This window comes from Leptopilina boulardi, unplaced genomic scaffold (genome assembly GCF_019393585.1).
Source record: "Leptopilina boulardi isolate dan_hultmark-lab unplaced genomic scaffold, ZJU_Lbou_2.1 LbouV2_266, whole genome shotgun sequence".
Classification (NCBI taxonomy): Eukaryota; Metazoa; Arthropoda; class Insecta; order Hymenoptera; family Figitidae; genus Leptopilina; species Leptopilina boulardi.
The window spans coordinates 2,659,616-2,675,743 of NW_026137825.1; the positions used below are offsets into that span (position 1 = coordinate 2,659,616).

At 23.7% G+C, this 16,128-nt stretch overlaps 2 protein-coding genes and 1 long non-coding RNA gene across 53 annotated transcripts in view; 1 reads left to right on the forward strand and 2 right to left on the reverse strand.

Moving 5' to 3' along the window:
* The window catches only part of LOC127281314 (LHFPL tetraspan subfamily member 3 protein), a 21,186-nt gene extending 16,063 nt beyond the window's left edge, over positions 1-5,123 (reverse strand). Inside the window, exon 1 of the mRNA XM_051304967.1 lies at positions 5,023-5,123. The gene's annotated coding sequence lies outside the window, so the exon portion shown is untranslated. The remainder of the gene's footprint in view (positions 1-5,022) is intronic.
* Positions 143-4,993, forward strand: LOC127281311 (uncharacterized). 50 transcript variants are annotated; one of them, XR_007842973.1, is made up of 6 exons: positions 143-1,686; positions 1,805-1,984; positions 2,044-2,103; positions 2,164-2,223; positions 2,761-2,871; positions 2,931-4,993. It is a non-coding gene; the product is annotated as an uncharacterized LOC127281311 (long non-coding RNA). The 50 variants fall into 50 exon arrangements; XR_007842974.1 differs by lacking the exon at positions 2,164-2,223 and adding an exon at positions 2,522-2,581; XR_007842959.1 differs by adding an exon at positions 2,522-2,581 and having other exon boundaries at positions 144-1,686; positions 2,044-2,461.
* Positions 4,138-15,820, reverse strand: LOC127281310 (dnaJ homolog subfamily C member 10-like). 2 transcript variants are annotated; one of them, XM_051304960.1, is made up of 13 exons: positions 15,761-15,820; positions 15,407-15,608; positions 15,074-15,227; positions 11,752-11,971; positions 11,373-11,584; positions 10,922-11,146; positions 10,538-10,747; positions 10,290-10,416; positions 9,936-10,157; positions 8,393-8,668; positions 8,016-8,292; positions 5,490-5,688; positions 4,138-5,246 (listed from the first exon to the last, which is right to left on the reverse strand). In XM_051304960.1, coding segments are annotated over exons 2-13 (2,334 nt in total). In that variant the 5' UTR covers positions 15,409-15,608; positions 15,761-15,820; the 3' UTR covers positions 4,138-5,036. The 2 variants fall into 2 exon arrangements, with proteins under 2 accessions (XP_051160917.1, XP_051160918.1); XM_051304961.1 differs by having other exon boundaries at positions 15,683-15,808.
* Between the last annotated feature and the right edge of the window lie 308 nt (positions 15,821-16,128).

Sequence of the window (16,128 nt, forward strand, 5' to 3'; positions counted from 1 at the left end):
AAAAGAAATCATGAAAATTAAAAATCAGGAAATAAGATATAATAAAAAAGTGGGGAATACAAATAAATATATAAAATAATAATCACAAAAATATTAGTGAAATAAATAAAAAAAAACTTCAATTTCGAAAAAATCATTTTTTTTTATTAAAATCGTAATATATTTACAAGTGTAAAAATTAAGTAAAAAAAAATTCTTACAAAATTTTTTTAAAAAAGTGTCTATTGTGCTTTAAAAATAGCACGGATCGTATATTTCGAATTCGAAGTAAATGTATTAGAACTGAAATATCGATCCTTAATATCGGCAATATTAATCAAAATATAACAATAATATTCAAAAATATATTTTTAACAATAAAAGTATTCAGAAATAAATTTGAAAAGATTTTGAAAAAAAATTACAAGATCGTAGATAAAAAGCGATGATAATTTAATATTAATATATCGATATTTTTCAATCGATATATTATATCTTTTAAGTAATTATATACAAAATATTTACATATTCTCCAAAGTATTAATTACATTTTTTTTCAAAGAAGTAATTTTTTTTCATGTAAAATTTACATTTATACTTTAAAATTGGTACGCATTCAAATCTAACACCAAAATTAATAATCGATTAATATTTTATAACAATATTGCAATATTATTTAAACGATATATTTAAATTCATATATTGTTATTGATATTACACTATTTTTGTATAAATCAAAATATCAATAATTTTTTTTTTAATCAGAATAAAAATTTTTAAAAGTCCATAGAGAATATAAATATTCCAAAAAAATAATTGAATATATTATTTTAATTGACGATAGGTGTCCAATGTTTAAAAGAAACCATTTTAAGAAAAGAGTCTATTATCAATTGAGTAGTAGTAGTGGTAGTAGTTTTACTTATCAAATGAAAAATAGTAGTTAGAATACTCAAACATACTAATTCTAACAATCATTAGATAAGAAGACAGGAATGAATAATTAAAAATGATGAAATATAATAAATGAAGTGAATAAAAATTTTAATAAATTTAAAAAAAAAATTATGATAAGGTGTTTTTCCTAAGTCAACTTATACCAATAAGTATAATAGTGATGAGATAATGATTAAACATTAATGTTATGAGGTTAATTTATAAAGTAGTTATCATTATTATTATGAATGAAAATTTGTAAAATATAATAAAAAAAATTTTATTATTGGTGTTTTTCCTAATTCATCACATAACAACAAGTGAATGTTTTTACTAAAACAATCCTTTTTATGAAATGAGTAAATATTAGATTCGTCACATTGCAAAATATTTTCAATGTGACACGTTCTACAGTGATTTAAAAAATTATTAATTCACTGAATAGTCAATAAATTAATTAAGCGGTCTAGAAGTGTCTCCGATGCCGAAGCAATCTTTTGTTTTATCAATTACAGAACTAAGCGGTCCTGAGGTTTCAGCGATGCCAAAGCAATCTTTTGTTTTATTAATTCCAGAAGTTAGCGGTCCTGAGGTTTCAGCGATGCCAAAGCAATCTTTTTTTTATTAATTTTAGAACTTAGCGGTCCTGAGGTTTCAGCGATGCCAAAGCAATCTTTTGTTTTATTAATTCCAGAACTTAGCGGTCCTGAGGTTTCAGCGATGCCAAAGCAATCTTTTGTTTTATTAATTCCAGAACTTAGCGGTCCTGAGGTTTCAGCGATGCCAAAGCAATCTTTTTTTTATTAATTTTAGAACTTAGAGGTCCTGAGGTTTCAGCGATGCCAAAGCAATCTTTTTTTTATTAATTTTAGAACTTAGCGGTCCTGAGGTTTCAGCGATGCCAAAGCAATCTTTTGTTTTATTAATTCCAGAACTTAGCGGTCCTGAGGTTTCAGCGATGCCAAAGCAATCTTTTGTTTTATTAATTCCAGAACTTAGCGGTCCTAAGGTTTCAGCGATGCCAAAGCAATCTTTTGTTTTATTAATTCCAGAACTTAGCGGTCCTGAGGTTTCAGCGATGCCAAAGCAATCTTTTTTTTATTAATTTTGGAACTTAGCGGTCCTGAGGTTTCAGCGATGCCAAAGCAATCTTTTGTTTTATTAATTCCAGAACTTAGCGGTCCTGAGGTTTCAGCGATGCCAAAGCAATCTTTTGTTTTATTAATTCCAGAACTTAGCAGTCCTGAGGTTTCAGCGATGCCAAAGCAATCTTTTGTTTTATTAATTCCAGAACTTAGCGGTCCTGAGGTTTCAGCGATGCCAAAGCAATCTTTTGTTTTATTAATTCCAGAACTTAGCGGTCCTGAGGTTTCAGCGATGCCAAAGCAATCTTTTTTTTATTAATTTTAGAACTTAGCGGTCCTGAGGTTTCAGCGATGCCAAAGCAATCTTTTTTTTTATTAATTTTAGAACTTAGCGGTCCTGAGGTTTCAGCGATGCCAAAGCAATCTTTTTTTTATTAATTTTAGAACTTAGCGGTCCTGAGGTTTCAGCGATGCCAAAGCAATCTTTTGTTTTATTAATTCCAGAACTTAGCAGTCCTGAGGTTTCAGCGATGCCAAAGCAATCTTTTGTTTTATTAATTCCAGAACTTAGCGGTCCTGAGGTTTCAGCGATGCCAAAGCAATCTTTTGTTTTATTAATTCCAGAACTTAGCGGTCCTGAGGTTTCAGCGATGCCAAAGCAATCTTTTTTTTATTAATTTTAGAACTTAGCGGTCCTGAGGTTTCAGCGATGCCAAAGCAATCTTTTTTTTTATTAATTTTAGAACTTAGCGGTCCTGAGGTTTCAGCGATGCCAAAGCAATCTTTTTTTTATTAATTTTAGAACTTAGCGGTCCTGAGGTTTCAGCGATGCCAAAGCAATCTTTTGTTTTATTAATTCCAGAACTTAGCGGTCCTGAGGTTTCAGCGATGCCAAAGCAATCTTTTTTTTATTAATTTTAGAACTTAGAGGTCCTGAGGTTTCAGCGATGCCAAAGCAATCTTTTTTTTATTAATTTTAGAACTTAGCGGTCCTGAGGTTTCAGCGATGCCAAAGCAATCTTTTGTTTTATTAATTCCAGAACTTAGCGGTCCTGAGGTTTCAGCGATGCCAAAGCAATCTTTTGTTTTATTAATTCCAGAACTTAGCGGTCCTGAGGTTTCAGCGATGCCAAAGCAATCTTTTGTTTTATTAATTCCAGAACTTAGCGGTCCTGAGGTTTCAGCGATGCCAAAGCAATCTTTTGTTTTATTAATTCCAGAACTTAGCAGTCCTGAGGTTTCAGCGATGCCAAAGCAATCTTTTGTTTTATTAATTCCAGAACTTAGCGGTCCTGAGGTTTCAGCGATGCCAAAGCAATCTTTTGTTTTATTAATTCCAGAACTTAGCGGTCCTGAGGTTTCAGCGATGCCAAAGCAATCTTTTGTTTTATTAATTCCAGAACTTAGCGGTCCTGAGGTTTCAGCGATGCCAAAGCAATCTTTTTTTTATTAATTTTAGAACTTAGCGGTCCTGAGGTTTCAGCGATGCCAAAGCAATCTTTTGTTTTATTAATTCCAGAACTTAGCGGTCCATTTTTAGCAACCAGCTTTGCTGCTGTGGTTGATCAAGAACAAATAGAAACTATAATAATATGAAAGACAGAATAAACGAATTCATTGCCAATATGCAAATTACGTCGATGAAGGTAATTCAGCTTTTCATTACGCTGCTATTGAAAATTCTTTCATTAATTTTCAATATTTATTTCAAAAAAATTTAATTAGGAAGTTGAACTTAAAACAATGACGTCTATAATGTGTCTTAGAAATTTTATACAATCTGACACAGCACAAGTCAACTGTAATTTAAGGTAACTGCAGTTTTGACAAGGATTACTTCACATGCACTGATGAACCATACATACTGAACATGGAGAACAATGCCAAATTATTGTCATTTTTATATTAAATCAATAAAAGTTAATCTCACAATAAATCATCAAATATAATAATTAGCTCACGATCTGCGCAGAAGTGCAATCAAAAGACAGAAATCATTTAAGAGTGGATTACTCTTTAAAGATCTGCTTTGATGTGATTTATAAAATGAAATGAATTAAATGAAAATATATGAAATTTTTTTTTTAATAATCTTTTAGAATAGAAAATTTTTGTTCCCGATCTGTGCAGAAGTGCAATTAAAAGGCAGAGATCTTCGGTAGTGGAACATTTTCGAAGAATTTTATCTCCTTTTAAGATGATAATTAGAATAGATTAATGTATAAATGAAACATTAAGTTTTCATGCAATATCAGCATTTTAAGTAAAAAATTTTTCAAATTACAATAATTCTTGAATTATTCAATTTGAAACAAAAAGCAAGTAGCCTCTATTTCAACCCAAAATAGAGGCTTTATTATTAAGTTTTTATTTTTTTTTTATTTTAATAGTCTAAAGCAGGCCCCTAGGATTTAGACCTTTAGGAAATTATTTAAACTTTGGACACCTTTTTTTAAAAAATGAAAATAGCAATATTTTTGAATTTGATATATAGCTTATTACATCGATTTGAAAAATGTTGATATTTTTAAAAAATCAATATCATATAAAATAATCCAACAATGTTATAGTATAAATGTAAATTATGTAACTTATTAAATACAATTAATAACTGATTACAATTCTTATCACATTTTACGGCGTAAAATTATTTAACTAAATATTGTATGAAAAATCGAAGAAAGGAACAAAAACCCGTAATGAAATAAAATTGGACAAAATACAAAAGAGCGACTTAGTGAGGGCTCGAAGGGCAAGCGACCCGTATTTTGTTTTTGTTAATTTTCATTAAAGTTTCTTTCAAAAATTACCTAAGTTTATATGCTAAAAAAAATCCAAAATGGTTCTTTCGAGTATTTGATTCGAAATTTTCTACTTTTTTTATAGAAAAAAACCACAATTTTTTTATGCGATTGACAAAAACAAAGTCAATCATCAGTAATTGATTTTCTTAAAAAAAAATTTTTTTTTAATTATGAACGTCATTTTTTTTTATATAAAATAGAGATCACAAGGCACCTACTTGAACAACGATTGTTACAGTTCATCGTGTTTCTGTTCAGTTTTGAGATTTAATATTTTCAAAACATTACTATGTATTTCCTCAGCTTTGGCACCTTCTATTCTATAACTCGATTTTCGTCCATAAAGCATTAGCGTTGGATATGCTTGAATTCCAGATTGCGAACATTCGTTTCTATAAATTTCGCAATTGATTCGCGCTACTTGAATTTTACCCTCAAGAAGCTACAATGAAAAAAAATAATTGTAAAAATAAAATTATATTAAATCAATGAATAGTTTTGATAGATTATGTATTTCCCTTTTACTGAAGTTAGACACATTCAAAATTTAATGTTAATAATTTATTTTAAAAAATCGCAAGAGATAAAAATTTTGTTTTTTTTTACCAACGAATTAAAATTTTTTTTTGCTTATTAAATTTAAAAACAACAATAAAAATTAGAGAAAAAGGAAGTCATTACTAACCTGAGCGACAATATTATAATGAGGCTCCAGTCTTTGGCAATGACCGCACCATGGTGCATAAAAATCAACCAAATGAAGTTCGTTCCCTTTTAGAACGTCCTTTTGGAATGTGGAAGACGTTAACTCTTTGACTTTGACTGGGAAAAATCCTGTAATCCACAGTAGCATCGAGAAGAAATCCCTTTGTCCATTATATAATCTATAATAAGGGAGAACATAAAATTCATATTTTAGTCAAATATTTATTTATTTACATGTAAACAGGCTTAAAAAAGAATAATAAATGCATAGAAATATTGAAATAATACTACAAATAATCGTCAATTTTCAATTAAAAAAAATTATAAATTACATAATATAATAAATAAAAAAAAATATTATTATTGGTGTTTTTCCTAATACAACACAGAACAACAAGTGAATGTTTTTACTGTAAAAAATTTCTGTAAAAATAGTAGACCAATTTAATTCAATTTTATATGTGAAGTGAAACATATAAAGCATAGAAATATTGAAATAATACTACAAATAACCGTCAATTTTCAATAAAAAAAATTACAAATTACATAATATGTGACGCGATTTGAAAAAAGGGACCTTAGAAGCAAATAAATTATTGGTTATGTTTACTATAGTTTTACTTGAACTAAAAGTTTATTTTTGTTTTTGTTAAACTGAAATCAGTTTTTATTGAATATTTTGGATGCAATGAAGACCTAAATATCAATAGTTTGCATTACGAGTTGAATGTCTTTGTGTATTTTCACTTTAAAATTTCTAAACGTAACCTATAATTTTTTGCTTCTAAGGTCCTTTTCTTCAGATCGCGTCACATATAATAAATAAAAAAAAATATTATTATTGGTGTTTTTCCTAATACAACACATAACAACAAGTGAATGTTATTACTGAAACAATTTCAATTTAATTTAACTTTTATGTAAAATAAAATATATAAAGCAAATAAATATTTTAAAATAGAATCCAAATTTCTCGAACAGATCAATTAGAATTTAAAAATTTAATTTTTAATATTAAATCATTTTTAACTTATGCTTTTATAAAAAATAGTTACTGAAATTATTAAACCAAAAAATAAATTTTTTTTTAATGAAAATTATTAACAATTAAAATTAATCTAAAATTAATTATTACATTATATTTCTAAAGTTCCTTTTAAATATTCAATTAGAAAAAATTTTCTAATTTCTAATTTTCTAATTCCCTTAATTTTATAAAGAATCTTGTTTCATTTATAAAAATTGCACTTAATTAAAAAAAAGTTATTTAATAAATATTATTTAAATTTCTAATAATTGAATGATTAATTTTTATTATTTCTTATGTAAAACTATTCACTTTATACGTTTCTTTATAATTATTTATTTAAATAAAAAATTATTAAATAACTTTTTTTAAAGAGCGTAATTTTTTTTTCACAACGGTTTTATATTCAAAAATAATTTAAAATAATTTTATTGGTTTAATAATTTCAAAAACTTATTTTTATCACAATTGGCAAAATAAATATTTCAAATTATCTTTTAAAACTTTTAGATTATTCTTTTTAAGAAATAATAATAATAAATTAAAGTTACTTAGCCATATTAATTTTAATATGACGCCGAAACCGCCATTTTGTAGCAGATAAAATTCTTTCTCAAAACGTTAAATTGAATACTTAAAAAGAAACTATAGAAATATAATTGTAGTAATTATGAAAAATAATAATCTTGCTATAAATTTACATATTTTAATTGAAAATTTATATAAAATTCACAGCTTTGAAATAAAATATTTTTAGAAAAAATCGCGTCAGAATAATAAAATTTTAAATATAATTCAATTTTAAAGAAATAAAATTTACTTTCGATTTTTTCTAGTAAGAGTAAATAAAAAAATTCCCCCCTATATATTTATAATTATAATGAAAAATGAAATAAATGAAATACAATACAATGAAAATGCGATGCTATGAAAAGAAAAAATTAAATAAAAAATTTAATAAGAAAAAAATATTTTTAAACTTACATAAATTATCAAAGGCATAACATTTCATTTTAACACCAAGAAAACACATTTTTTTTTTTTAACTAATTTCGTTTGATGGTAAACTATAAACTTTTTCGTTTATTGCGAAAATGCGTGCCCTGCGACTGATGAAATGTAAAAGAAATGGAATGTGCTCGGTTGTAAGGAAGTGACGCGCATCGTAGGGGAAAAAAGGGGTGGTACAAGTTCGGTAATGTAGTTTTCTAACTTATCACCAAACAACGAGCGCGCGATTTTTTTGAACATTATAATGTGTATTACTTAAAATGAGTATTTTTAATTTAAAATATTTTCGAGAAATATATTTTTAACGTAGAATTATTAATTAATATTATTTATTTTCTTTGAAATTTTTAATTAAAATTAAAATTTTATTTATCCCTAAATATGAATTTAAATAGAAATTCTCCAAATTTAAATGAAATTCGGTAAAATAAAATAAATTAAAAATTTTATTTTTATTTAATAACTTACGCAATTGTATTGATTCCTTCGCTTTCTGTGGGATAAAGTCTAATTGTCGGATAACTTTGTATTCCTTGTGTTCTGCAAAGATTTGATTCAATGTCACAATTAATTTTTGCTATTTTCACAAAATTCAATTGTCGCAATGCTTTTGCCACTGATGTCCATTCAGATGCCAATTGTTGACAGGGACCACACCACGGGGCAAAATAATCCACAACCCAAAGAAGTTTACTTTTCTTTTTCACGAGTCTTTGATTAAAATTCTTCGACGTAATTTCTATGACTGTAAATAATTAATAATATTATTTTTCTTTTCTTTACTTGAAAAAAGATTTATTTAATATATTAAAAGAATATAAATATTTTTTGGATTTCATTCTCACCAGATGGATTCATTGCCTCGTGAATAAATTGTATAACATTTGAAGCGGTTTTTTGCATTGTAAATTGAATTGTATTTGTGCCATTAATTAACATTGCAGTTGGATAGGAACGAATGTTATATTGTCGACAAATATTCGAATGAACTGTACAATCGACAGTGCCAAAATGAATTAAAGACGATTTAAATTCCAATGAGGCTTTTCGTAATTCTGGCAAAAATTCCAAACATGGTGGACACCATGGCGCATACCAATCGATAAACCAAGCTTCATTTCCTGTTAATAATTTTTTTATTTTTAAAAAAAGAAACCAATTTTTGAAAATTAAAAATAAATTTCTTTCTTCACTCAAAGGCCTTGGATTATACGACTTTTTCGACTTTTTTTTACATTAAAAAAATTTTTTTTGAATAAATTACGATTTTTTTAGTATAAAATGCAGATCTTCTTCAGATCTTCTTTATTTCAATTATTTAAAAAAATTTTAACTAAAACTCTTCACTAAATTAATTATTTTTAATTATTTTAATGAAATTTATCACAAATTCAATTATTTTAAACTATTTTTCAATTAAAATTTTTATGAAATTTAATCATTGTATATAATTTAAAAAAAAATTAACAAAATAAAATTACCAAAAAATTCTAATAAATTCTTCATCAACAGAAATTATTAGAAATTTCTCTTATTATAATAATTATTGTCTGAAAATTAACACAATCTTTTGAAATTAAATTATTTTCCAAAATGTCAATTCGAAATCAATTATTTACGAAATTTTCAATTCAAAATCTTTTAAAATTCAAAAAAATTTTCATTCAAAATCAAATAAAATTCAATTATTTTCAAAAATTTCAATCCAAAATCAACTAAAATTCAATTATTTTCAAAATTTTCAATTCAAAATTAACTAAAATTCAATTATTCGCAAAAATTTCAATTCAAAATTATTTATTATCAATATTTTTAATCTAAAATCAACTAAAATTAAATTATTATCCAAAATTTCAATTGAAATTCAATTATTTTCAAAAATTTCAATTTAAACGCTTTAAAAAATTTACCATCTAAAATTGTTTGAAATTTAATAATTTCAATTATAACTCTCTCATGAAATTCAATTATCTTTAACTATTTTCATAATATTATTTGAAAAATTCAATTATCTGAAACCATTTTTTAATTAAAAATCACTTGAAGTTCAATTAATTTTAAAAATCTCAATTATAAATCGTTGAAAATTCAATTACTTTTAAAAAATGTTATCTGAAATTATTTAAATAAATTATTTTTAATTATGTAAAATTTAATTATTGTCTGAAAATTAACAAAATCTTTTGAAATTCAATTATTTTTAAAAATTTCAACTTTATAACTCTTCTAAAATTATTATTATTTAAAAAAAAAAACTTTTATTTGAAAATCTGTAAAACTTTTTTTGTTAAAATAAAAAAAATCGTCTTTTTCGACTTTTTTTGGAACATAAATCGACTAAAACGACTTTTTTTGTGCCTTTAAAGTCGATCCGAGGCCTGCACTCACCATTTTCTCTCTTTAGAATTGAGAGTATTTTCTCTGCCGATAGTGCACGGACATTTTTTGCTTTAACACTATTTTTTGCAAATCGTGCAATATCGTTTATTGTATTTTTCCCATGATTCAATTCAAAAGCACCACCACCGGGTTTTAATACACCCCATGATGGATAGTGATTTACATTTAAATCCTGGCATAATTTCGCATATTTACCACAATTTATTTTAGCTGAAAAAAAATACAATTAAACATTATTAATTATTATTAGTTAATTAATTATAAATTTTATTTAATAGAAAAATATATTTAAAAAACAAATGATAAATAAAAGCAAAAAAAAAAAAAATTAGGAAATTTTACCTAAATTCATTCCGCGAACGATACTTGGTAATTTTTTTAATTGAACATCCAATTCGGTCGCGTGTCCAATATAAAAACAAATTAACCAACCGTCTTCATCCTGAGATTCGAGACTTTTTTCAATTTTCTGCAAAAAAATAAAATTAATACATCAATTTATATGTAAAAAAAAAATAAAATATTTAATTGGATTTTTTGTAAATTATCAATTTATAAGTAACATAGATGAGGAAAATTATGATTCACACCTCAAAATCGAAATCGCTAATATCTTGCGGCTCGGGTAATTGATCGAGAATTTTTTTCACCAATTCATCAACATCAATTGAGTCCTCTAAAGAAATTGGTTTCCATACATCGTCATTTTGTGATGGAAAATAAATAACGCCACTATCTTTAGAAAATTTATCATCACAATCTTTCTCACATTCGAAGACTCGGATATTTATCATTTTGTCCTGAAATTAAAAAAAATTTATTATTATTTTTAAAAATTACAAAAAAATTTTAATTAAATTTGAAATTTTAAAAGTTTTTTCATAATTTGAACATTTTAAATTTAATTATTAAAATTTTTTTTTTTTATAATAATAGAAAAAGAGTTGAAGGAAAAAAAATTAAATTTTACTTACAAATATCGCGGCTACTTTGAGCCTTTCGTCTGACGTGAAACAATGACGATGATTATTACAAACAAAAACTAATGTTGGCTTATCAGACAATTCGAGTCCTTTCAATAAATGATTCCAAATTTTTTTTGTTATTTTCTCAATTTTTACATCGAGTCGATCCAAAACAAATTGTAAAATTGCCTCATACGATTTTTCATCCGTGTAACGAGCGCCACGATTCGAATTCTAAAAATAATCATTAAATGTTTAAAAAAAAAAAAAATTAATCGTTGCGTAAAATTGAAAATTTTTCAATTTTGAAGAAAGTAATTTAAATTAAAAAAAAAATTTAAGTAAACAATTTTTTTTTAACAATAATAAAAAGAAGAAAAGATTTCAAAATTAAAAAAAATTGAATGAAATTTTCATTTTTGGAAAAAAGTAGAAAATTATTATTTTTTGTTAAATTAACCTTTGGATAGTGCATTAAAGTTGGATACGATTGAATTCCAATTTTATTGCAAAGTTGCCAATCGTCTTCGCAATTAACAGCGGCAACGCGAATTACACCCTCGAGTTCTTTAGCGACTTTACGCCAAACAGGTGCTAAATGATGACAATGACTACACATTGGCGAATAAAAATTTACTAACCACATTTTTTCCGAATCCAATACACTTTCAACTAAAATGAAAAACATTATTATTATAATTTAATTTCTTTTTCTTTTTTCTACTAAAAAAATTTAATATTGCAAACAAAAATTTATTTTAAAAATATTATTTGCCTATAATTAAAAATTATATTCGTGGGACGACGAATAAATTTTTTTTAAAATAAATAAAACATACAATAATCATTTCTGTTGAGTGTCATAATTTGAGGATCGTCATCATAAATTCCAAAATTATTTTGATAATATGTCCAGGAATGATATTGATTGCGTCTATTATTATTATTGTCGAGTCCCTCTTCTCCGTGAATATCATATTTTTTTCTTAAATCTGGATCCTTTAATACTTCATAGGCTCTCGTTAGTTTTACAAAATTATCGTGAGCTTTTGGATCATCCTTTAGAAAAAAAAAACCGAAAAAAAATTAATTTTTCAAAATTTATAAAAAATTTTTTTTTAATTATTAATTAAGGAACAAAAATTTTAATTAATTATTTCTAAAACTAGCAAAATTAAACGCGCGCAAGCGCGCCAAATTAAGTGTTTAATTGTTTGTTATAAAGAAATTAAAAATTAATATTAGCAATAATAATTTAATTTATTAGAATATTATTACATATTAAATGATAATAATGAAAATTATATGTTTACAGGCCTCGGATTATACGACTTTTTCCGACTTTTTTCAAAAATACGACTTTTATCGACTTATTTTAATAAAATGCGACATTTTTTTTTACATTTGACAAAAATGTAAATAAAATACATTTTTTTAGTATAAAATGTAGATCTTCTTCAGATCTTCTTCAATTCAATTATTTAACAAATTCTGAACTAAAATGATTCTTCACTAAATTAATTATTTTTAATAATTTTAATGAAATACATCACAAATTCAATTAAATAAAAATTATTTTTTCAATTAAAATTTTTATGAAATTTAACAATTGTTTATAATTTAAAAAAAATATATCACAATAAAATTGAATTATTTTTTAAAAATTTCAATTCAAAATAAACTAAAATTCAATTATAACCCAAAATTTTAATTCAAAATCAATTAAAAATCCAATAATTATCAAAAATTTTCAATTTAAAATTTAATTATTTACCAAGTTTTCAATTTAAAATGAAATAAAATTCAATTATTTTCTAAAATTTCTATTCAAAATTAATTATCCAAATTTTCAATCAAAAATGAACTTAAATAATTAAATTATTATCCAAAATTTCAATTAAAATTCAATTATTTCCCAAAATTTTCAATTCAAAATGAACTGAAATTCAATTATTTTCCAAATTTAAAATCAAATAAAATTTAATTATTCTCAAAAATTTGAATTCAAAATTAATTGAGTTTTCAATAATTTGAATTTAAAAGCATCTAAAATTTAATTATTTCTACAATTTTCCATCGAAATTTTTTTTTTTAATTTAATAATTTCAATTATAACTGTTATTCAATTATTTTCAAAGTTATTAATTCAAAATCAACTAAAATTTAATTATTTTCCAAAATTACAATTCAAAGTCAATTGAAAATGAATTATTTTCAAAAATTTCAATTCAAAATCAACTAAAATTCAATTATTTTCAAAAATTTCAATTAAATATCAATTGAAATTCTGTTATTTTCAAAAGTTTCAATTTAAAATCAATTGGAATTGAAATTTAATTATTTTCAAAAAGTTCAATTTTATTATTTCTAAAATTTTCCATCTAAATTTTTTTTTGAAATTTAATAATTTCAATTATAACTCTTCTGAAATTCAATTATTTTTAACTATTTTAATAATATTCTTTGAAATTCAATTCAGAAATATCTGAAACCATTTCTCAATTAAAAATTATTTTCAAATTATTGTATTTTATCCGCATTTTCTAATAAATTTTTAGTGAAATCATCTAAAATTTTAATTAAAAATCACTTAAAGTTTCAATTAATTTCAAAAATCTCAATTTTAAATCTTTGAAAATTCAATTAAATTTAAAAAATATTTTCCAAAAATTGTTTGATAAATTATTTTTAGTTCTGTAAAATTTAATAATTGTTTGAAAATTAACAATATATCTTTTGAAATTTAATTATTTCTAAAAATTTCATCTTTAACCCTTCGAAAAGGATTATTATTAAAAAACAAATTTTTATTTAAAAATCTGTAAAATATTTTTGTTAAAATAAAAAACAAATCCACTTTTTTTTTGGAATATAAATTGACTAAAACGACTTTTTTTGTGTCTTTAAGTTGATTCGAGGCCTGTGTTTTTATAATTAATATTTAATAGGTATTCGTTGGCCCCTGGTACCTTAAAAATTAATTTTTAAAAATAAAATTTTTTTAAATTACTATCTTGTATACGAAATTTCCTGGCGCATCTTTTTTCTCATCATAAATTTTTTGTATTTGTATACAATTTTTGAATCAATATACAACTTTAAAAAAAATTTCGTTGGTAAACGTTGTGTACTTCAGCTTCGTGAATTGAATTTTCGAATTTGGAATTTTAAAGAAACTTATTCCGAAATTTGGAAACACAATTATACAACTTTGACAAAAATGAGAAAAAGAATTGTCAAAATTTGACACGTCATAAGATTACTATTCAAAAAAACACGTGAAATCAGAAAAAGGCTAACAGAAGTACAGACCAAGCATTTTATTATTATATAATATAATGGTAAAAAAAAATTATCTAATTGTTTAGCTATCAACATTCAAATTATATTATTTAAAAATATATTTAAAATTATTTTTAAAAAAAATTTAATTTTAACGTCTACCAAGGAAAGTAATTTTTTTTTTAAAAAGCAAGAAAATTAAGTTTTATAGCTTAGAATAACAAAAATAAATTTATTAAAAATCCATCTTAAGGATTTCTTTGAAAAATTTTTCACCGAAAACTTTTTTTTCAATTTTCTAAAACCTTAAACCTTAAATCTTAAGACTCCTTTTGACCCAAAAAATATGTCATATTTTTTTTTTTTTATTTTTTGAAAGTCATCTAGCTATTTTGATTTTTTTTTCACAAAATTTGTTGGAAAAAATCTCAGCTTTCAAAAAAAAAAAAAAAATTTTTTAAACGATGATAAGGGGTTAAAAATAAAAAAATAAAAGTTAATTTTGAAAAAAAATTAAAAAAATTTTTGAAAATAATTATTTTGGCATTGAAAAGTACATGAAAAACCCAACAAAAAAACCCTATTAACAAATTAAAATCCATAAAATTTTGTAGAAATTATACGGATTTGAAAATAACAGTATTACCTAAAAACTCAAAACTTTAAACCCCTCTAGTTTTTATAATTTTTTTTTTTGTTTTAAATAAGTTTATATTTTGAAATTTTGTTACTTTCATATAGGACAACAATTTACCAAAGTATCAAGCCAATTCCAGAACTTTTTTTCGGGGGGGGGGGGGGTGACTTCTTTTTTAAAAAAATTACCTCGTAATAAAATTAAATTTAAAAAAATATATATATTAAAAATTTTTTTTTTACAGTATTTTTGTCCGGATGTTGAGTGACCGCAAGTTTTTTAAATGCTCGTCTAATTTCTCGTTGATCGGCGGTTCTTTGTAATCCCAAAAGTTCATAATAGTCATTGCCCCACACCAAACAATGTGTGAACAAAAAAATAAAAATACTTTTTTGCCTGTAAAGAAAAGAAAAATTTTTACAAATTTTTATTATTAAAAAATTTTTTTTTTAAATAAACGTTTTTAATTTTAAATTTAAATATTTTGAATAGAAATTATTTTTTACGGAATTTATATAAAAAAAATTAATCGAATAATATCCATAAAAGGAAATTTAGAATTAAAAGTTACTTACATTTTCTTTTTTGGAGTAGGTTATGTCACGTAGTTTTTAACACTGAGATTTTTTTTTCGATACTAAATTATATATTTCTTATATTCTTTCTGAATACCCACACTTTCTTTGCCGTTATTTTAACACCCACGCCGTAAAGATAAACATAATCTAACATCTATTACCCTATTTGGAAATATATTACAAATCAACCAAACCTAACCTATAAAAAAAATATCATTTATCAAAAACTATTTTCATATACCCAAATAAAAGATATATAAAAATTAAATTAACTATATAGTCTTTGGAAGAATAAATTTATTATTTTTGATAAATTATAAAGTTTATTTAACACAAAACAATCATTTTTACGGTAAAAAAAAAGTAATTTATTTATCCCTAAATGTAACACAATTGCCGCAACTTGTGAAACTGTTTTATCGACGGAGGCTTATTTTGAAATTTTTAAATAAAATAAAAAAGGAATTTACTTATTTTTTTAAAATTAATTTTACATTATAATTTATTTTCACATTTTGCATAAGTAGAAAAAAGAAAATTAACGTTTTGATATTAATTTAAAATTAACGGTATATTATAACTGTAAAAAATCTGAATTACCGATTGAAACTAATTATTTTTTTTCATGTTTAAATAAAAATCTAAATCTAATAAAAAAAAAAAATTAAATCATTTTTATTAAAATAGAATTTTACAGATTTAATAATTTATTGTAATCA